The 24237-nt window shown below is 35.8% G+C and overlaps 1 protein-coding gene across 2 annotated transcripts in view; it reads right to left on the reverse strand.

Moving 5' to 3' along the window:
- Window positions 1–24237, reverse strand: part of CCDC14 (coiled-coil domain containing 14) — a 53185-nt gene that overhangs the window by 10556 nt on the left and 18392 nt on the right. The window contains exons 6-11 of one of the 2 annotated variants that reach the window (XM_043594349.1): window positions 22934–23170; window positions 22733–22827; window positions 21798–21837; window positions 21339–21539; window positions 19024–19165; window positions 7347–7429 (exon numbers count right to left, since the gene is read on the reverse strand). In XM_043594349.1, the coding sequence (XP_043450284.1) occupies window positions 7347–7429; window positions 19024–19165; window positions 21339–21539; window positions 21798–21837; window positions 22733–22827; window positions 22934–23170 (798 nt within the window). Of the gene's footprint in view, window positions 1–7346; window positions 7430–19023; window positions 19166–21338; window positions 21838–22732; window positions 22828–22933; window positions 23171–24237 lie in introns of both variants that reach the window. The other variant, XM_043594348.1, reaches the window with a different exon arrangement.

A 24237-nucleotide genomic window follows, 5' to 3' on the forward strand; every position in this document is an offset into this window, starting at 1 on the left:
GACCTGAGGGGGCTGCCCTACTCCTGGAAAGAAGGCAGGCAAGCAACCCCGGGGCAAATGGCATGATCTGGGGATCGCCTAAGGCGCATTGGGAGAGACGGTTCCTACTTCTTGGAGCACATCTGTGAGAGGTGACGTTGCTTCTCCCGGGACAAAAGAGCTGGTGGGTGCCATTTCTCTCCCTTGCCCTCAGCAAAGGTACAGACACCTGCTGAGGGAAGCTAACCTGGATACCGGCTGGTTAGCCTGCTCCAAATCCCATGCCCCTGAGCTCCGGCACAACTGCCCTTCTCAGTCAAATCTGCATCACCCCCAGCGAGGCAAGACTCTCACCCTGAAGACCAGTGCAGGCCCCCCTCCACAGCACTTCCTTGAAGTTTGGAATTTTAAAAGTCAGCAGGTTTGGCTGGGATAGAGACCAAAGTGCACTGTGCTGCCCCAGACAGGCAAGCAAACTACAGACAAGCAGTGTGAAAACAGTGATCTGAAAAACACCTGAGAGGTACAAGGGGAAATCACTCACTCTTCTGGGAGTGCTTCTCTGAGAGCACCAAGCACTGAGTACCCTCTCCAGGACAAAGGAGCTGGCTGGAGCCATTTCTTTCCTCTACCCATAGGCATAAACCAACTTCAAAAAAAAAAAAGCACAGCACCAACACTGGTTGCTTAATCTGCTTACACGAAGACCTGTCCTCCTGTGCTCTGTTTGTACTGCTTTTCTCAGGCAAGTTTAAGGACCAGTGCAGTAGGCCCTTCCCCAAGAACACCAGCACAAACCCCTGCACACATCAGGTCTACTGACCATAGAGTTCTGCAAAGCATCAGTTCTAGTGGAAGTAGAATCAAGTCTCATTTAAGAAGGAGGCCAGACACCTAGATAAAACTGACCACAGTCTAGCCAAGGTCAAAGCACTGCCCACTGCAGGTAAGGAGAACCTCAGCAGAGGACTGACCTAAGGGATAGAGCAGCCAAAACACATTAGTGGAGTGCATGTAGCACACACCAAGGCACTCCCTGAAGCACCAGGCCCTACATACTATATAACCTCTTCATAAAGTCATTACTCTCAGGAGCAGGAAACACAACAGGCTTTTCTAACACACAGAAGAAGACAGAGACCTAGACAAAATGCCAAGATGGAGGAATTCATCCCAAAAGAAATAACAAGAAATGGTCATGGCTAGAAATCTAATTGAAACAGATATAAGTAATAAGACTGATGGAGATTTTAAAATAACAGTCATAAGGATACTCCCTGGGCTTGAGAACAGCATGGAAGATATCAGGGAAACCCTTACTACAGAAATAAGAGTTAAAAAACAATCAGACAGATATGAAAAATGCAATAACTGAGATTCGAAACAACCTGGATGTAATGACCACAAGGATGGAAGGATGAATAAGTGATACAGCAGATAGAATTATGGAAAATAATTGGGCTGCCTGGGTGGCTCAGTCAGTTAAGCATCCGACTCTTGATCTGGGCTCAGGTCACGATCTCATGGTTCGTGAGTTTGAGCCCCACATCAGGCTCCATGCTGTCAGCTTGGGATTCTGTCTCTTCCTTTCTCTGCCCCTTTCCTGCTTGCACACCCACGTTCTCCCTCAAACAAATAAATAAAAACTTAAAAAAAAAAAGAATTATGGAAAACAATGAAGCTGAACAAAAGAACGAAGAATGATGAATCAGGAGAGTAGACTTGGGGAACTCAGTGACTCCATTAAATGTAGTAACATTTGCATCGTAGGAGTCCCAGAAGAAAAAGAGAGAGAAAAGGGGAAAGAAAGTTTATTTGAGGAAATAATAGCTGAAAACTTCCCTAATCTGAGGAAGGAAACAGACATCCAAATCCAGGAGTTAGAGAGAACTGCTAACAAAATCAACAAAAGCAGGCCAACACCAAGACATATTATATTTAAATTTGCAAAATATAGTGATAAAGAAAAAAATCTAAAACCAGTAGGACAAAAAAGTCCCTAACTTACAAGGGAAGACCCATAAGGTTAGCTGTAGATCTCTCCACAGATCACTCCCTTGGCAAGCCAGAAGGGAGTGGCATGATATATTCTACATGCTGAATGGGAAAAATCTGCAGCCAAGAAAGAATACTCTATCCAGCAAGGTTGTCATTCAGAATAGAATGAGTTTCCCAGACAAACAAAAACTAAAGGAGTTCATGAACACTAAACCAGTCCTGCAAAAATATTGAAGGGGCTTCTTTGAGTGGGAAGGACAGATCAAAAGTGACAAAGACTAGAAAGGAACAGAAAATCTCTAGAAACAATGATAAAACAAGCAATAAAATGGCACTAAATACATATCTATCAATAATTACTCTGAATGTAAATGGACTAAATGTTCTAATCAAGACATAGAGTGTCAGAATGGACTAAAAAAAAAAAAAAAAAGACACATCTATATGCTGCCTACAAGAGACTCATTTTAGACCTAAAGACACCTGCAGATTGAAAGTGAGGGGATGGAGAAAGATCTATCATGCAAATGGACATTAAAATAAGCTGGAGTAGCAATACTTCTACCAGACCAACTAGATTTTAAAACAAAGACTGTAACAAGAGATGAAGAAGGGCACTATATCATGATAAAGGGGACTATCCAACAAGATCTAACAATTATAAATATTTATGCCCCCAAATTGAGAGAACCCAAACATATAAAACAATTAATAACAAACATAAAGGAACTCATTGATAGTAATACAATAATAGTAAGGGACTTTAACACCCCACTTACACCAATGAACAGATCATCTAAGAAGAAAATCAACAAGGAAACAATGGCTTTGAAAGACACCAGACCAGACTGATTTAACAGATATATTCAGAATATTTCATCCTAAAGCAGCAGAATACACATTCTTTTTGAGTGCACATGGGTCAGTCTCCAGAATAGATCACATACTAGGTCACAAATCAGGCTTCAACAAGTACAAAAAGATTGAGATCATACCATGCATATTTTCTGACCACAATGCTATGAAACTTGAAGTCAACCACAAGAAAAAACTTGGGAAGACCACAAATATAAGGAGGTTAAACAACATGCTACTAAAGAATGAATGGGTCAAGCAGGAAATTAAAGAAGAAATAAAAAATACATGGAAACAAATGAAAATGAAAACATGATGGTCTAAAACCTTTGGGATGCAGCAAAAGTGGTCATAAGAGGGAAGTATATAGCAATACAGGCCTACCTCAAGAAGCAAGAAAATTCTCAAATAAACAACCTAATCTTACACCTAAAGGAGCTAAAAACAACAACAACAACAACAAAATGAATCCTAAAGCCAGCAAAAGAAGGGAAATAATAAAGAATAGAGTAGAAGTAAGTGATAAAGAAACTGGAAAAAAACCCCCAAAACCAGAACAAATCAATGAAACCAGGAGCTGGTTCTTTGAAAAAATTAATAAACTTGATAAATCCCTAGCCAGACTTATCAAAACAAAAGAGAAAGGACCCAAATAAACAAAATCATAAATGAGAGAAGAGAAATAACAACCAATATCACAGAAATACAAATAATTATAAAAGAATATTATGAAAAACTATATGCCAACAAATTAGACAATCTGGAAGAAATGATAAGTTCCTAGAAACATATAAACTACCAAAACTGAAACAGGAAGAAATAGAAAACTAGAACAGACCGATACCAGCAAAGAAACTGGATCAGTAATAAAAAATCTCCCAAAAAGCAAAAGTCCAGGGCAAGACGGCTTCACAGGCAAATTCTAGCAAACATTTAAAGTTATAAATTTAATAGTTATAATATAAATATATATAACTATAACTATAAATTTAAATTTATAAAAAGACTTAACACCTATTCTTCTTAAACTATTCTAAAAAAATAGAAAAGGAAAGAAAACTTCCAAACTCATTCTATGGGGCCAGCATTACCCTGATTCCAAAACCAGACAAAGACTCCACTAAAACAAAGAACTACAGGCCAGTATCCCTGATGAAGATGGCTGCAAAAATTCTCAACACATTGCTAGCAAATCAAATCCAACAGTACATTAAAAGAATCATTCACCATCATCAAGTGGGATTTATTCCTGGGATGCAATAATGGCTCAATATTTGCAAATCAACCAATGTGATACATCACATTAAGAAGAGAAAGGATAAGAACCATATGATCCTCTCAATAGATGCAGAGAAAGCATTAGACAAAGTACAATATCCATTCATAATAAAAACCCTCAACAAAGTATAGATGGAGGGAACATACCTCAACATAATAAAGGCCATATACAAAAAAACCCACAGCTGATATCATCCTCAATGGGGAAAAACTGCAAACTTTTCCTCTATATAGTCAGGAACAAGACAGGAACAAGTCCACTCTCACCCTGTTATTTAACATAATACTAGAAGTTCTAGCCTCAGCAATCAGACAACACAAAAAAATAAAGGCATCCAAATCAGCAAGGAAGAAGTCAAACTCTCACTATTTGTAGATGACGTGATACTCTATGTAGAAAACCCAAAAGACCACCAAAAAAATTGCTAGAACTGATACATGAATTCAGTAAAGTCTCAGGATACAAAATCAATGTACGGTAATCTGTTGTACTTCTATACACCAACAATGAAACAGCCAAAAGAGAAATCAAGGACTCGATCCCATTTATAATTGCACCAAAAACCGTAAGATACCTAGGAATAAACCTAACCAAAGAGGTTAAAGATTTGTATTCTGAAAACTATAAAACACTAATGAAGGAAATTCAACACAACACAAAGCAATGGAAAAACATTCCATGTTCATGGATTGGAAGAATAAATATTGTTAAAATGTCTATACTACCCAAAGCAATCTACACATTTAATGCAATGCCTATCAAAATACCACCAGCATTTTTCACAGAGCTAGAACAAAAAATCCTAAAATTTGTATGGAACCACAAAAGACCCCGAATAGCCAAAGCAAAGGAAAGCAAAGCAAAGCAAAGCAAATGCAAAGCAAAGCAAAGAGGAGGCATCACAACTTCAGGCTTGAAGTTATATTACAAAGCTGTAGTGATCAAAACAGTATGATACTGGCAGAAAAACAACACAAAGATTGATGGAACAGAATAAAAACCCAGGAATAAACCCACAACTGTACAGTCAACTAATCTTCAACAAAGCAAGAAAGAATATCCAATGAAAAAAAGTCTCTTCAACAAATGGTGTTGGCAAAACTGGACAGCAACATGCAAAAGAATGGAACTGGACTGCTTTCTTACATCATACACAAAAATAAATTCAAAATGGATGAAAGACCTAAATGTGAGACAGGAAACCATCAAAATCCTAGAGGAGAACATAGGCAGTAACCTCTTTAACATCAGCCATGGCAACTTCTTACTATATATGTCTTCTGAGGCAAGTGAAACAAAAGCAAAAATAAACTATTGGGACTACTTCAAAATAAAAAGCTTCTGTACAGTGAAGGAACAATCAACAAAACTAAAAAGCAACTTACACAGTGGGAGAAGATATCTGCAAATGACATATTGGTTAAAGGATTAGTATCCAAAATACATAAAGAACTCACAAAATTGAACACCCAAAAAACAAATAATCCACTTAAAAAATGGGCAGAAGAAATGAGTAGACATTTTTCCAAAGATGACATACAGATGGCTAACAGAAAAGATGCTCAACATCACTCATCATCAGGAAAATACAAATCAAAACTATCATGAGAGGGGTGCCTGGTCAGTTAAGCTTCTGACTCTTGATTTCAGCTCAGGTTGTTCTCTCAATGTTTTGGGAGTTCGAGCCCCACATGGGGCCCCATGCTGAGAGTGCAGAGTCTGTTTGGGATTCTCCCTCTCCCTCTTTCTCTGCCCCTCCCCTGCTCACACATGCACACTCTCTTTCTCTCTCTCAAAATAGATTTAAAAAACCCAATGAGGTATCACCTCACACCTGTCAGAATGGCTAAAATGAACCACACAGGAAACAGGTGTTGGTGAGGTTGCAGAGAAAGGGGAACACTCTTACACTGTTGGTGGGAATGCAAACAGGTGCAGCCTATCTGGAAAACAGTATGGAGGTTCTTCAACGAGTTAAAAATAAAGCCAAGAGTGCCTGGGTGGCTCAGTTCGTTAAGCACCCACTTCGGCTCAGGTCATGATCTCACGGTTCATGGGTTTGAACCCCACATCAGGCTCTGTGCTGACAGTTCGGAGCCTAGAGCCTGCTTCCGATTCTGTGTCTCCCTCTTTCTTTGCCCCTCCCCCACTTGCACTCTGTTTCTCTCAAAAATAAAAATAAACATTAAAAAAAATATAAATAAATAAAATAAAACTATCCTATGATTCAGCAACTGCACTACTATCTAATAACCCAAAAGATACAAAAATACCGATTCAAAGAGATACATGCACTCTGTTGTTTACAGTAGCCTTATCAACAACAGCCAAATTATGGAAAAAGCCCAAATGGCCATCTACTGATGAATGGATAAAGAAGATGCGGTGTGTGTGTATGTATACACAATGGAATATTACTCAGCCATAAAAAGAATAAAATCTTGCATTTGCAATGACGTGGATGGAGCCAGAGAGTATCAATGATAAACAAAGTAAATCGGTCAGAGAGAGAAAATACCATATGATTTCACTCATATGTGGAATTTAATAAACAAAACAGGTGAACATAGGAAAAAAAGGGAGGCAAACCAGGAAACAGACTCTTAACAATAGAGAACAAACTAAGGGTTACTGGAGGAGAGGCAGGTGGGAGAATGGGTTAAATTGGTGATGGGTATTCAGGAGGGCACTTGTGATGAGCACTGGGTATTGTATGTAAGTGATGAGTCACTAAATTTTATATCTGAAACTAACAATACACTGTACACTAACAAACTGGAATTTAAATAAAAACCTGAACAAGAAAGGAAAAAAAAGAAAAATGCTCCCTACATGTTAAGTGAATAAATGCAAGCTACAGAAGAGCATATCGAGTGTAATCTCATTTTTAAAAAGAAAAAATAAAATACATATATAGTTCTATTAGTGCCTGGCATACAGTAGGAACTCAGTATTTATGAAACACATTAATTCTATATGAACAGAAGACATGTGAAAGGAAGTACAGCCTTTTAAAAAAGAAATAGGGGTGTATTATTGGGACATAATAGCACAGATCTTATATTTTTGTTTCTGTGCTATTTTAATTTTTAATAAGGGTATTATTCCTATTTTTTCAAATGTAGATTAAAAGAAAGTCCTCTTATGACAAAATAATTAAGAAAGCTCAATTCTTTATCAGTATTTCCAGAACCACAAAGAATTTATCATCAGTTCTTAAAGTTCTTTTACCTACATTCAAGGTTGCATTCCAGAGAACCAGGTGCCTTTTGAGTTTTTTCTTGTTCTCTAAGTTGTCGGTTTAAAATTCTCAGTTGCCTAAACGAAATAATAAAGAAACATGATTCCCAAACTCATTTAACACTGTACATCTAACAGCCTGTTAAAAAGGATAACACCTCCCCTCTCCTAACCATCAGTTTCTTCTCTGTAATTGAAAGTCTGTTTTTTGATTTGTCTCTTTTTCTCTCTTTGCTCATTTGTTTCTTAAATTCCACATGAGTGAGATCATATGGTATTTGTCTTCCTCTGACTTATTTCGCTCAGGGGTGGGGATTAAAGAGTACACTGATGTTGAAAAAAAAGATTAAAACAATAAAAAATAAAAAAGAGCATGAAAGACAGTACCCACTTAGGATAACAGAAGTCCATCTCATCCCCAGAAAAAAAGGCAAAAAACCAAATAAAACAACAAAACCACATCACTGCTACTATGTATAGAGCTTTTTTTTTTCTTAATGTGATATTTTTTAAAAGATTGCCTGGGACAACATTAAACTCTCCCCTCACAAGAAAAAGGCTGACATTTATTCTTCTTTTTTCCTTCTCTCAATGATTTCTTTGTCTTTTTTTTTTTTTACGTTTCCTATCTCCTCTTGCTATTTTCTTCTTCTGTCTTCCTTCTCTGTATTTTCATTACTGTAGTAACAATGTACTCTTTAAAAGATCTAACTATGCACTAGAACACCTACAGGGACTGACTGTTATCAGACATGTATTTGCTTGGTCTGTCATACATTGAAAAAATTGGGAAATGCAAATCTATGTTTCTAATAATTTCTTTATTAGATGGAAAATGTAATGGCCTTATTTTAAACGACAGAATGCTAAGAAGCAGCAACTTTGCCCTACAGTGAACTTCACAATGTGTAGTCCCCTCACAAATAGGAACATACAAAAGGAACTACAAAAATGTTTACTTCTAGGAAGTTAATGCTGAAAAAAAGTTGTCTCTATTATCTTTCCAAAATTAATTACCTGAACATAATTCTGTACTAAAATATTTATTTTTGTTACTGAATCTAAAATTACAGTGCTCTACCTCACATCACTTGCATGTATTAATTCCAGATAGATGAAAGAGGTATACAGAAAATATACAAACAAACAAGAGCAACTATACAAGCTTTAGGTAGAAATCTACATAATCTTGAAGTGGGGAAGGCATTTCTAAGCAAGATTCGAAACCCAGCAACCATCAAGGAAAAGAATAAAAGATTTAACAGTATCAAAATTTAAAACTTGTTCTAGAATTAACATTCTGGAAGACAATACCTGCCACATATATAAAAGACAAAAGATCCATAACACTTAAAGAGCTCCTGCAAATTGGTAAGAAAGGCAATAAAAACGGGCAATTCACATAAGAAATAGAAATGGCTTAAAAGCATATGAAAAATGCTCAGCGTCACTAATATGAAGAAATGCAAATTTAAAACAGGAGATATTTTATGGCCACAGGATTGACAAAAATGAAAAGAAATAACATTATTTGTTGGTGAGGCAAATTAATTCTCGACTGGTGAGAGCCTACTGATATAACCAATTGAACGGCAATTTGACAGTATCCAATGTGATACTGTGAAAATGTATTATCTTTAATGTGAAATGTTAATGTGAAATGTTTATTATCTTTAACAAAATAATTCTAACTCTAAATTATCTAGCCTAGAAATATAATTGAGCCTTGAATAACATGGGTTTCAACTGTGCAGGTCTACTTATCCACAGATTTTTGATAAACACAGTGCAGTACTGTTAATGTATTTTCTCTTCCTTATGATTTTCTTAATATTTTCTTTTTTCTAGCTTACTTTATTGCAAAAATATAGTACATAATACATATAACATACAAAATATATGTTAGTCAACAATACATTCAATGTTATTGATAAGGCTTCTGGTCAATAGTAGGCTATTAGCAGTTAAATTTTGGGGGAATCAAAAGTTACACACAGATTTTTTACTTTGTAGGGTGTAAGGACCCCTAACTCTTGCATTGCTCAAGGGTCAACGGTAGTACATGTGCAAAAGCATCTACAATCTTTAGATATATACAAAGATGTTCACAATAGCAATATTTAATAGCGAGAAGTTAGAAATAACTTAAAAGCCACATAAATTATGGTACATCCATAGTAAGAAATACTAATACACAGGTGTTGTTTTTAAAAAGAGATATCTACATGTACTGACATGGAAATATCTTCCAGACACATTATAAAATGAAAAAAAGCAAGCAACAGAAGAACAACAGTATAATACAATCCCATGTTTGTTTCAATACAATTCTACTTTTCTGAAATTTCCCCTTTATAATAAAGAGTGAGAATCTAGAAAAGGCAACAGAGACTGGCAATCTGCAACTCCAACTAGAATGCTGCTTTTGGTATTTTCTAGGAAAACAGAAGGTACTGAGGTCCTCTTACACACCAAGTATGTGACAGAAGCTTTGCTTGACAATCTTTTTGTACAACCATGGTCAATTTCTTCTCTTCTTCCCTTATATGACCAGCCTAAACTCTCATCCCTCACTGTAAGCCTGTCATTCCTATCCTCCAACTCTCAGTAGGATGCTTTCCTGTTTTCACTAAAAATAATATGGCTTGGGGACAAACCGTTATCCTTCTGCCCAGGGTGTACAAATGTATCCATATATATACACTAATCCTCACCTCTTTCTTCTAGTCTTAGAGAAGGGGAACCTCATCAACTGCCTCGATCCCATTTCTTCCTCTACCTTAAAGGACTCTGCTCCTATTCCACACCTTTTCTCTTCTGCACCTACAGCTTCTCACTCTTTACTGGCTCATGTGCCTTAGCTGAGAATATTAACAAAACAGCCCCCATATTTAAGAAGATATTCCCTCCAACCCAACTGTACAGTTACCTATTCTCCTTCCCTCTCATTCCCAGTTTTCAAAGCCAGACTTTTAAAACATAATTGATCTAGGGGCACCTGGAGTGGCTCACTCGGTTGGGTGTCTGACTTCGGCTCAGGTCATGATCTCACAGTTCATGAGTTCAAGCCCTACATCGGGCTCTGTGATAACAGCTCAGAGTCTGGAGCCTGCTTTGGATTCTGTCTCCATCACTCTCCTCCCCTCCCCCACTCACACTCTGTCTCTCTCAAAAATAAACAAACATTAAAAAAAATAAAACATGACTATTCTATAAAAAATGATATGACAAAAAATCTTTTAAAATAGTTGCACATGTTTTTAGCAAATATTATGTATTATATTTTCATATACTTGATTTAAACAAAGGAAAAGAACTGCTGACATTTAGGCAAATATTTCTTTTTTCAGTGTACTCATTGTTTTTAAATACAGCTTTATTAAAATAAAACATATTAAACTGCACATATTTGAAGTATATAATTTGATTAGTTTTAACATATGATGTGGTGGAACCATCACCACAATTACTATATTCATCACACCCCAAAATTTCCACATGCTCCATTTCAAAATATCCCCTTCCCAAACAACCACTAATTTATAAATTAGTTTGCATTTTCTGGAACTTTATACTATATATTTATATAGTATACAATTATATTAGTTTTTTGTTTTGTTTTGTTTTGTTTTGAGAGAGAGAGAAAGAGCATGAGCAGGGGAGGAACAGAGAAACAGGGAGAGAGAGGATCTCAAGCAGGCTCCGTGCCCAGCATGGAGCCCCATGTGGGGCTCAATCCCATGACTGTGAGATCATGACCTGAACTGACATCGAGTTGGATGCTTAACCAACTAAGCCACCCAGGCACCCCTACAATTATATTGTAAATAGAATCATATGATACATATTTATCCCGCCTTCTTTCATTCAGCATAATGATTTTGAGACTCATCCATGCTGTTGCACATATCAATAGTTCTTTCCTTTCCACTACTGAATGGTATTCTATTGTGTGAACATACCACCATCTGTTTATCCATTCACCTGCTAACAGACATTTAGCTTGTTTCCTTATGGACATTCACAAGTAAGCATTTATGTGGACATATGCTTTTACTTCTCTGAATACATACCTAAGAACAAAATGACTGGATCATATGGTTTATGTTTAATTTCTAAGAAACTACCAAACTATTTTCCAAAGTATTCATACCATTTTATATTCCCACCAGTAAATTATGCAAGTGCCAGTTCCTCCACATCCTTACATCTGGTATAGTCTTTTGAATTTTTAGCCATTCTAATGGATATGTAGTGTTATCTCATCATGGTTTTAGTTTGCATTTTCCTAATGATTAATGATGAGATACTTTCATGTGCTTATTTGATATCCATCTATCTTCTTTGATGTAGTGTCCATTATAATACTTTGCCAGTTTTTTGAGTTGTAACAGTTCTTCATATGTCCTATATGTATAAGTCCTTCATTAAATATATTGCAAATATTCTCTGTTGTTTGCCTCTTCACTTTTAGTAATAGTGTCTTTTGAAGAGCAAATTTTATATTTTGATGAAGTCCAACTTACAAATTTTTTCTACTTATATTTTCGTTATATTTAAGAAATCTTTTCTAACCCAGAATGACTAAGATTTTTTTTTTATCTTTTCTATAAGTTCTGTATATTTTAGTTATACATTTAGACTTGTGATTTATTTCAAGTTAATTTTTATATGTGGTGTAAGGTAAAGTTTGAAGTGGTTTTTTTTTTCTTTCCTTTTTTTGTTTTTGTTTTTGTTTTGTATATGGCTCTCCAATTGTTCCAGCACTGTTTATTGAAAAGGCTATTCTTTCTTTCCCCATTGAATTTCCCTGGCATCTTTGTCAAGAATTGGTTATCTTTGTGTGTGAGTTTATTTCTGGACTCCATTCTGTTTCAATTATACATGTCTCTCCTTACACCAATGCCACACTGTCTTGATAACTATAACTTTATGTCTTGAAATAGTATAGTACCAATTTTATTCTCCTTAAGTTGTTTTGGTTTGGTTATTTTAGATTCTTTGAATTTCCATATAAATTTTCAAATCACCTTTCTACAGAAAAACCTCTTGGGATTTTGACCACAATTACATAGAATCTATAGATCAATTTGGGGAGAACTAACATCTTAACAATAATAAGTCTTTTAATCTATGCATCTGGTTTATTTCTCACTTATATAGGTCTTCTTTAATTTCTCTCAGCAATGTTTTATAATGTTCAGTATACAGGTCTCAAACGTTTTTAATCAAACTTACCCCTAAATTGATCATATTTTTTGACCATACTATTAAAAGTATTGTTTTTAAATTTCATTTCAAATTGTTCATTGCCAGTATATAAAAATATAATTGCCTACGGTATATTGATCTCATATCCTACAACCTTGCTAGACTCATTTATTAATTTTAGTTGCTTTTTTGTAGGTTCTGTAGTATTTTCTACAAAGACTATCATGTCACCTGTGAATAATACAGCCTGTACTTTAAAAGGCTGTTATAGGGGCACCTGGGTGGCCCAGTTGGGTAAGTGTTGGACTTGAGGATCCTTAAGTCAGGTCAGGATATCACAGCTCATGAGTTTGAGCCTCGCATCGGACTGTTGTGGACAGCTCAGATCCTGGAATCTACTTCGAATTCTGTGTTTCCATCTCTCTCTGCCCCTCCCCCACTCATGCTTTGTCTCTCTCTCTCAAAAATAAATAAACATTACAAAAACATTAAAAAAATTAAATAAATAAAAGACGTTTACTTCCTTTTTTTGCCTTATTTTACTAGTTAGAACCTCTAGCACAATTCTAAGCAGAAATAATAATCACTACTTGTTGGACATCATTTAGACATTTTTTAAGCCTATAGAAAGAGGAAAAAATTAGCCAAACAGAATTTTTAAATAATAGGATAATATTACAAATACTATTTTATAGGTGTCTGGGTGGCTCAGTCAGTTAAGTGGCCGACTTCGGTCCAGGTCAGGATCTCACGGTTTGTGAGTTCAAGCCCCATAACGGGCTCTGTGTTGACAGCTCAGAGCCTGGAGCTTGCTTCAAATTCTGTGTCTCCCTCTCTCTCTCTGTCCCTCTCCTACTTGCACTCTGTCTCTCTTCTCTCTCAAAAATAAATAAACATTAAAAAAATACTATGTATTGAATTTAGGATTACATGATTTTATCTGAAGGAAAAAGTAACAAGTGAAATTAGAACTAATGAACTTTAGACAAATATTTCTCTACCTCATGAAATATTATTCCTAGATAACTTTAAATAAAGGAAATAGGATATAAAAACATTAATTTTGGAATCTATATTGTGAAGATTACTAACACATTCTACTCTGTAACCTGAATTCCCATAGTTGTCTTAGTTCTATGTATAGATTCAATGTTCATCTCTAATCCACTCCTTTATTTGAATTCATTTCTTGGTTGATTGGAATTTGCCATTCAATAATTTTTTTGTTCGTTTTAAAGGAGTCCAAGAGTGCTGTATTTTCTAAGTTCTTGCACTCCTGAGATTATGACTGATGACTTTACATGGAAAGGACTGCTGGGTCACATATGGGATTCTTGGGGCATCCTCACTTTCCCTTAGCTCTTTGTAAATAATGCTCTAAGATCTTCAGGCAATGAATATTCCTGTGAAAAGGCTGAGGCCAGCCTGATATTTTTCTTTTTATATATTTGCTTTTATTTTGAGTATCTATAAAACTTAATTTTATTTTATCCTTATGATATAGTGACTTTATTAGCTTATGTGTTGGTGTGGATCATTATAATAGTTTTCCTGGGACCCTGAATGCCCTGCTGATCCACTGACACAGATCTTTAGATTACTAAATTTCCCATTATTTACTTATCTTTAAAAAAATTTTTTTTATAAATGTTTATTTATTTTTGACAGAGAGAAAGAGACAGAGACAGAGCATGAGTGGGGGAGGGGCAAAGAGAGAGGGAGACCCAGAATTTGAAACAGGTTCCAGGTTCTGAGCTGTCAGCACAGAGCCTGACGCGGGCCGGAACTCACGGATTGTGAGATCGTGACCTGAGCCAAAGTCCGACGCTCAACCAACTGAGCCATCCAGGCACCCTTACATATCTTTTATCTTTAATCCATTTGTTCTGTTCTCTTTATCAGGAACGCTAATTATGCCAAATTTTGCATTCTTTGTTTCTCTTCCATATGTATCTTCTTTACAATAATTTTTAATTATTCTCTATTTTGTTTTGTTTCTTCAAGCTTATCCACCATGCCTTCAGTCATTTAACAAACATTTATCAGAGTGTTAGGCACAATTCTCAGCACTAGAAATACAGCAGCAAATAAAAGGGACAAACATTCAGCCTTCTCAAACTCACATGGAAAAGAGAACAGGCATTACCAGAGGCTAAGGGGAAGGAAGAAAGGCAATTACTGTTTAATGGGTACAAAGTTTATGTTGGGGATGAAAAAATTGGGGGAAACAGATAGTGGTTGAAGGAACACAGCATTGTGAATGTATTTAATGACCCTGAAATGTATACTTACAAAATGGTTAAAAAGACAAATATTATGTCATATATATTTTACCACAAAATTATATATATGTTTGCTTACCACAAAATCATATATATATCAATTATATATATAGGTATATATCAATTATATATATATATATATATGTATGTATATATCAATACTTTTTTTGAAAAAGGGTTTGGGAAGAAGAATAAGTGAAGGCTGGTTGGAGCCACTGAACTATGAATTTAGTAGTAATTGAAACCAAAAGATTTGGGGGGAAAAGAGCAAAACCTAAAAAAACAACAAAAATGAGCGTTCATATTACTTAGGTTCTAATGGAATATAAAAAAATATCCTAATGGAATATAAGATCCCTGACTTCATATTTGTTTGTTTTCATTTTTGTGAGATTTTTTGCTTCATTTTCCTGACCTCATCTAATTCACTTTTCTTCTCCTTTTCCTGTCTTTTCTCCTTTAAACATTCTCTCTTTTCCTGCCTTTAAGAAGGATTCTATTATCCTTAATTTCCTTAAAACTATGGAATACTGTTTCAAGTTTTCTTGGGTTTTCTTTGAGCCATTCATCTGGTGATGTTTATTCTCCACCCTCTTTTATCTCTTTTGTCAGTCTGTTTAGTCTGAATGCTATGCAAAGATCTTTCCTATAAAGTCTTCCTTCCCATGGCTTTTGTGACATCCCTCTCCCAGCTTTCCTGCTATATCCTGACTTGCTCCTTCTTGGGTTTCTCTCAGTCTCCTCCTCCTGTATTCTTTCCCTAAAAAGCTGTTATTCCCACCAGTTCACCCTTGCCTAAGTTCGCACTCTATACCTTCCTGATGAATTTACCACTTACACGCTGATAACAAATCACTTGTTCTTTTTTTTTTTAATTAATCTATTTAAATTTAAGTTAGTTAACATACAGTGTAGTTTAAGTTTCAGGAGTTGAACCCAGTGATTCATCACTTACAATGTAACACCCAGTGCTCATCCCAAGGAGTGGCCTCCTTAAGCCCATCATGCGTTTAGCCCATTTCCCCAATCACTTCCCCTCCAGCAACCTTCAGTTTGTTCTTTGTATTTAAGAGTCTCATGGTTTGCCTCTCTCTGTGTTTTTATCTTATTTTTCTTTCCCTTCCCTATGTTATCTGTTATGTTTCTCAAATTCTACGTGAGTGAAATTATATTGTATCTGTCTTTCCCTGACTAATTTTGCTTAGCATCAAACACTCTAGCTCCATCCTGGGTCACATCACTTCACAAATCACTTAGGGTTTTTTTGTTCATTTTTTTTAACAAATCACTTGTTCTTAATCACCGTTTTCTCCAGTGCCTACAACAGTGCCAAATCTATAACTCAACAAAAATGTGTTCAGGGAGTAACTCCCAAGTCTGCATTTCTATCCTGGATCTTGTTCCTGTGCTCTACTTATTACCATATAGATCTCCAGATGGTCTAAATGACAAACTGCATATCTAAATCTTAACTCACAGGCTTTCCCCTATCTTCGAACTCAAAAATAACATGAATAAACAAATAAACAATATATTCTTCCTCCAGTGGCTTCCATCTGAGAGAATTATGTACCATCTGTCAAATGACTAAGCCCAAAGACCAAATGCCACCCATGTCTCCTCCCACTCACTTCTATTTCATTTTTGTTGTTGTTGTTGTTCTATTATGAGTACATAGTGGTCTCAGACTTGAGTCTAAAGTCAGGAAGTGGTCATGAATTCTAACCTACCCTATAAATATTAAGGAACTCTCTAGCTCAATGGTTCTTAACTGGAAGTAGTACCCCTGCAAAACCTCATGCAGGAAATCTGGGAATGTGCCAGGGCTTTTGGGGGTCACAATGAATTGGGCACTATAGATATTTCATGGGAAGGGACGAGGAAGGCTAAATGTTGAGGATTTTATCAGAAGTTTCAAATAAAAATTGTGCAGCCCAAATTGCCATGCCCAAATACCATAGAATCATTGCACCTGGCTATTTTTTTTAAGCCACAAGATGGCAATAAACTCCAAGAGAAGTCCTGAAAGATCACTTTTCTGGCTAAATAGAAACATGTAGTTTCTAAATGTCCTGACAGAAAAAAAATGTTTTTGATTGAAAATGCTGAAAAACACTTTTTAATAAACCTATGTATAATGGAAATTACAGATGACTCTTTCCAAATAAAGTTACCAAAGAGGCACAAAACTTCCTATACCTCTGCTGGAAACCTCATTCCACTAAAAAGACAAACAGACAAATTCTTTATTTTTCAATAATTTCATTTTTAGAAGGTCAAGTAAACAGTGGGAATAGTATGGTATATAATCTTTGTCCTCTAAGGACACAGAACCAAAAGATCTGGTGCCATGTCTGAAGAAAGTGGTTGAACATCAAACTAATACCTTTTTAAAAAATGAAACACAAGCAGTGACCAATAAAGTAGTATGTCTCATTTTCCTGAGTGGCTTGTAAATTAGCTCCTAAAACAATTCTAAAATGTTCTAAAGAAGGAAAATAAATAAGAACTCCTGATACTTCCCATCGGCACATGTTAAAACAGACAATAGTCTGAGACTAAGTTCTGGTATGTTTATTTAAGAAAAAAAAAATTACTTGACAGTCATACCTTTAAAAACATTTCTTTCAAACAGCTTACAGTACAGTTTTGTTCCACAAAATACACTTAAATATTGAAGTACTGAAGTATAAGTAAGTTAGATTCTACTTCCTAGCAAAAGCAATGCAGAAATGTACAAATTAAGATAATTTGGCCTCTAAAAGCAAACTGCCTGGTTTGAATCTTCTTATATACATGACATTGGATAAATTATATAACCTCTCTGTGCATTGGTTTCACCATGTGTAAATGAGAATAACACAACAGAGCCATTCTGAGAATTTAAAGAGATGACATATATAAAGGACATAACCTGGCACATCAGAAACTTTCAATAAATGTTAGTAGTACTCCTGGCTATTACCATTACTATTATTCATACTTGTTTTTTATTTTGAAAAATTAATGCTATCGCTTAGGTCAGAACTGAAGACGTTATTATTAAAATTTAAAACCAGCAACCTCATCTTATATCATAGTATCTTAGAGACTAATGACCATTAGAGAAATAATCCTAAGCAAGTAAATCTCACTAGGTGTCATGCCTTTGCAGGCTCCAGATCTATAAATTTAAGCTGCTCTCCCAACTAGGAATCCTATTTTACTGCTTTCTGATTTCTTAAAAATGTTTGTGCAGGTCCTTTCAGGTCCTACCCAATACAATGTCTACAGCTCATACAACTCTTAGTACCTTCTCAGGACGCACTCACACTGCAGTGCTGCAGAAGCACTGAAAATGGATTCTAATTCTCTGCAAAGTATAAACCCTGGAGTAGTGGCCTTGGTGGTCATCGCTGAAACACGCAGAGTTAGGATATTGCTAATAATATGCAAATGGTTTCCAACATAAGTTATGATAGCCAAAAGACAAAATATCTAAGAATTTAAGTGAGTTTTTTCTGTGACTGAGTGTGGTGGAGCTACTGGTGCTCACCCCCATCAGGTTCTCCTTTCCTTCCGGGGTGCAGGGGCAGTATGGGAAAATGTTATGTCCCAGACCTTTACATTAGGCACGGCCATATGTGTCATTGCCCCATTTTAGCCCACAAAATAGAAGTGGAAGTGCGACTGTCGCTTCTGGGCTGGGAGGTACAGAGACGGTGTGCCAGATCCATGTTCTCTTTTCCCTGAAAAACATTATCTTATGAGACAGTGGCCTCAGAAGATAGAGGGAATCTAAATCCTGCGTCCTAGGATGACGGCCCATGCTGGTCTCGGCATGAGGGAGAAAGAAACTTTCACCGTGCTATACCACTGAGATTCTTAAGTTTCATATTGCAGCAGAGCCTAGACTAGCCTGACAAATACCTTGAGGAACTTCATTTTTCCTCTGTACCCTATGACCAAGTGACGATGGAGGTAAAGGAGGTGGGAGGAAAGACGTACCAGTGAGCAGAAGCAACAGAAGAGAAGTTAGAGAACGCTGGCAATGTTTAGAAATGGAGAGGTAAAAGTAGAAACACAATAAAATACTAAATCTATTTTTCACACAGAGTCCTAGATATCTCATTTCGCACCTTTGTTCTGGCTATGGGACATCTCTGCAAATGACAAAAATATGCAAAGAACAATGCTTACCTGCGTAACTGGGCATTTTCACTTCTTAGTGGTTGCATAGCCAGTGCTATTTCAACTTGAATATTTGTGTTTCCACTTATTGCTGGAAGCAGAGATATACACACCTCCAATTCTGCAATCAATCTCTGAATTTCTGAATCCTCTATGTACGGGCAAAGAAATAATAAAAACAATACCATTAATTGCTTTTGGATAAGATTATTTATGTATATTACTAAAAAAGAAAATTTCCCAGATATGTACATACTTGCTATAAACAAACAACTTGATTACTTATAAATTTGATATATAAATTTTATTTTCCTCTTTTCTGCTGCCTGAATTTGCTTACTCAAAAGAATTCTAAAGAAATTCAGTAAACTAAAGATTAATTTTCAATCACAGGATCATTAGTGTTTTGGGTTTTTTTCCAGTTCAAGAGTCTAGTAAGAAGATAACTATGTCTCCCAGTTCACATTCATATTCCCAAAGGACTACTGGATTCCTTATCATTGCTGAAGGGATTCCTAGAATTGATTACAGTATTAACGTTTACAACACAACCTTTGATCCTGGCATAAGCAAATAATTCTCTTAAGGTGATTCAATTTGGCAAAATATTGAAGGAGGATCTTCTCTGATAAGGTTTTAGTATTTAATATTATAAAGTAGATTTAAAACAACCAGTCACACCTTATTTGGTGTTGCATCAAAAGCAGTACCATTTCTGCTATTAATTGTGGAGACTGAATGGTTTTAGAGGTGGCAAACAGACAGGTAGGTGGATTTTAGATCTTTTGTCCTTTTATATTTGCCCCTTCATTTCCATTCAAATTTTCTGTCGACTGAAAACACTTAATAATTATAATATTAACTCTCTTATACCCTAAAGAAGTAGAAAGTATATTTTAAATTATAAAATGTGACTCAATCCCACGGGTGTTTTAATGTTTTATTATTTATTCTTGAGAGACAGAGAGAGACACAGCGTGAGTGGAGGAGGGGCAGCGAGAGGGAGACCCAGAATCCGCAGCAGGTTCCAAGATCTGAGCTGTCAGCACAGGGCCCAACTCAGGGCTTGAACTCACAAACTGTGAGATCATGACCTGAGCTGAAGTCGGACACTTAACCACTGAGCCACCCAGGCGCCCCAATCCCACGGGTATTTTAGCCCCCTAATGTAAAGTATATGTACATAGTAAACATCTGAGCACATAGTAAACAATTACTGAGAAGTTCCCTACCAATCCTTTGTAGAATGGTTTTGATCATAAGCATTAGAGGCAGAGACCTGAGCTCTGCCATTTTCTAGCAATAGAGTTTTAGTCAAACTTCTTAACTCTTGAGCCTAGATTTCTTCTCCATAGTTACCTGGAGATAACAACAATACCTCATAGGATTGCTGCGAGGATTAAATGAGATAATGCATATAAAATAGCACAGTGCCAGGCACATGTAAGTATCCAATAAATGATACCTCACATTATTACTCTTATTATTACTGTTATCATGACTCAGTATTTGGTCAAGAGAATAGTGATAAATTGAAAGTCTGAAAACACAGAGATTTTAATATATTGAGCCTTCAAATTAATAGTGCTATGTTCTTCCTATAAGACATTTTAAGATTTGGAATTTCTTTTTGTCTGAAAATATTAGGTATTCAGTCAGTGCTTCCACAATCAATTACTGTGTTTTCTAAGATGCCAAAACTGTAACTCACTCCCAGTGAAAGCCATTATTTAGCATATACACACAATGAAAACAAATGAATACAACTTGGCTCAAATATCTCATAATTCCATCTGAGACATTTGTCTTGATTTAATTAAAAAACCCACAAGTAAATTGAAAAGGGCATTAAAAAGTTTGGATTACTCCTCCGAGTCAGATTTGTTAAACCTTTGCAACAGTTGGTTATTAAAGAAATTATAGGAAGAAAATCTGCATCTTTTTAAAATAGGAAAAATTACCAGTCTATGCTAGGGAGCTAATCATCTTTAGGGGTCTTCTAACCCCTAAAAGTTTATGGCTATAAATTCTCTTTGATTGAATCTTTCCAAGGTCCTTCGGAATCAAGTAGAATGAATACATGCTTGCAAGTAAAAGAATGTTTTGATTCTTTCTTGTACATTTCAAACCCATAGGAAACATGAGGGATCAAAATCTAAACAATAAAATAGGCAGAACTCACTTCCTTATTAGCTCAAGACATATTCCTATGGAAAATATCACAAACTCTGTTTATTTTTCTAAATTTAAATGATGACTAAATAATAGGATACTGCTATTTAGCATTACCACCACAGAAATTCATTTTAAAAGTGCTCATATACCTTGCTCTGCTACCAGGGCCTTGAGCTCTCCCAACAAATACTTTATAGTTCTGACTTTTTCAGCACTCTGGTTCACATTTTTTGCTTTCTGCACATCCTTTATTCTTGAATCTTGCATGTGTATGTTTAAATCCTTTCTTTCACTTGGGACTTCTCCAATGTGTTCTTTGGCACATCTATCTTCATTACTGGACAGGAAAGCTGGTGGAAACAGAGTGGGGCTTTGGTGTGTCTGACTGTGCTGACGAGAATGCAATAGATTCATATATGTTTGAAAACATTTTAGTAGGTCTGGTTCCTTAGGAACTTCGTGTTGTGGCAGAATCCCACTGACAAGACCCAGCTGCTGGAATGGTGGAAGAGGTGGCCTGTCACTTTTGGGCAGGCTGCGTGGAACTCCAAGACCAGTACTGAAGGAATTCTGTAGAACGTTTGTACAGTTCATAGAAGCAGTTTTACCTTGTGATGCAAACTGGTTGTCACCATCAGTCTGAACTTCCTAAAGACAGAAAAAAACAAGGTAAGCCTTCAAAAATGTGAGCACTGACTTGTAGGCATTAACTATAATCAACTCAAACCAAAAATATTAGAAAATGACTTCTGCAGAATGGAGTTATAGATTACCAGTGAGGAAGCCAGATTTCCCCTCAGCACAATATTCTAGTTTTTTCAAGCTTATTAATTAGTTCCCCCTGCAATATGGGAACATTATAAAGCCATGACTACAATAAATTGTTTACAAATATCACATATGGTTTAAAGGCATCAAAAATCAGTCCACCTTGGGACTGAAACAAACTTCCACTTTGGGAAATTGCATTGCAAGAAAATAAGCTCAAACATACAAAAAGCTTTTGCACAAACATGTTTACAGAATTGTTATGGTAGTAAAAACCTATTACTTAAATGTCTAACCATAGGGGAGCAATTACATAGAGCACAGTATATCCACTAACTAGAGTATTCATTCACTTATTAAAAATTTACAAAAGGTATATATTAATACAGAAACACGTTCACAGTAAAATGCTAAATAAAAAAAGTAGTATATAAAACTTATAAAATTTAATTATGACCATATTCTTAAAAGTAAACTTAAATAAAAACCAGAAAACAAAATCAGAGAATTGATTAGAAAGTGCTCTATCAATATGTTAACAGCAATTGTGCTTAAGTGGTAGGTATGGGTGATTTCTTTTTTCTACTGATCTCTTTCCCTCCCCCTCCCACATTGTCCTTAATGAATGGGTAAAATATTTCTAGTAAAAAGTAATTTGAATAATTAATGTTTACATCCTAGGGCATTACTACAATCAGTAAATTCAAATTTCTCTCTTAAGGTGACAATTTCTAAAGGCAAATAATTATTTGTAGAATGTATAAAATGTACCCACAGAATGAACCATAGGAGGGCAGGATGGAGGCTGAAGTAACTGGACTGGGGTGGAGGTTGATAAGCCATAACTAGAATGTGGAGTTGCCTGAGACTCTAAAAGGTAAGAGGGGGAAAAGTTATCACATCTCATACTGCTTTTACAAAAAGTAGGAAACTTAGAGTTTATATTCATGCATTTTAAAACATCATTCATACTAACCAGAACCAGACATGGTATGGTAGGGTATAGCAGGAATTCCATCCGGGTTGTTCTTTGAAGCCAAGTTATTCATCAGTGACATTTGGGTCTGCACATGCTCACAGAGGGCTTGGTATATTATCGGTGAATACATTCTATAATGATCTTGAAATGACCAATTCTGTGGTATATCTGATGAGTCTCTCTCACTTCCAGCAGAAGTTTCATTAGGTACATATTTCTTATTATCTGAAGATACTAATGTGGAAGAAGGAAAAAAAAATTCTTGAAATAGGATTCTTCAAAAACTTTTATCATAAAATACAAGGTAAGAAAAAGACTCTCAGAAATAGCTCAATTCACCATATACTTTACAGAAGGGCTTTACCACTATCACCCCCTAAAGAAAATCACCTCAAATTCTCTTTTAAAAGTAGTTAATGAATTGTGTAAGCTCTCCAGTCAAAAATTATCTACACTACATCTTTAAAGTCTCTATTAAATGGTATTTGTGAAATCTCTCCTTCAATTATAAGACCTCTCTTTAAGGGTGTTATTTTAAAAATCCAGTAAAACTCTTTCACCTTGCTCCTTGTCCAGCTCATGCTCTCAGGGGAAAACGGAATAGGAGAGACAGAATAGTCTGTAAAAATTTGAATGCTTGGATCATTTTTTAAAAAATCAGAGCTCCAAGATGAAGAATAAAAGTGTACTTAATCTAGACAATGGGCCCTCAAAGAAAATCTTAACCTGGCATTTAAAGTTTCCAAAGCCTGACCACAACCAACTTTTCCCACCAACTTTTTCCAACTCAAATTTTCATTCCAGTCAAGTCAATTTAGACACCCAAAAAGCTTCTCTCACCTTCCTATAACATTACTTGTAATGAACCATTCTTCCAACTCTCAATTCTACCCACGCACCAAGGCTCATCTGAAGGCTTCCCTCTTCCATGAAGCCTTTTCCAATCATTCTACTCCAATGACCGCTCTTCACCATCCCAGAGCACATAGTGTCTATATGAGTTATATGTCACCTGCACATTACACTATATTGCTTATCTTTCATTCTCTTGTCTATCTGACTAAACTGTAAGCTTCTTTAGGCAGGGCTGTATCTTGTGCTTCATTATTTGCCCCCATAGAGTCTCATTATTAGTCTACCTACAAAGTAGTACAAGGGAGAAACCCGGAATTAATAAACTAATACATGAAAAGCAATGTTTTCTACATAGCACTACTCTAGAGATCTAGAGAGAAAAGTATCAAGATCTATTTCCCTAATGAGATCCCCTTCACAAACTTTTTCTATAAAATTATTAATAG

This window comes from Prionailurus bengalensis, chromosome C2 (assembly GCF_016509475.1).
Source record: "Prionailurus bengalensis isolate Pbe53 chromosome C2, Fcat_Pben_1.1_paternal_pri, whole genome shotgun sequence".
In the NCBI taxonomy this organism is placed as follows: domain Eukaryota; kingdom Metazoa; phylum Chordata; class Mammalia; order Carnivora; family Felidae; genus Prionailurus; species Prionailurus bengalensis.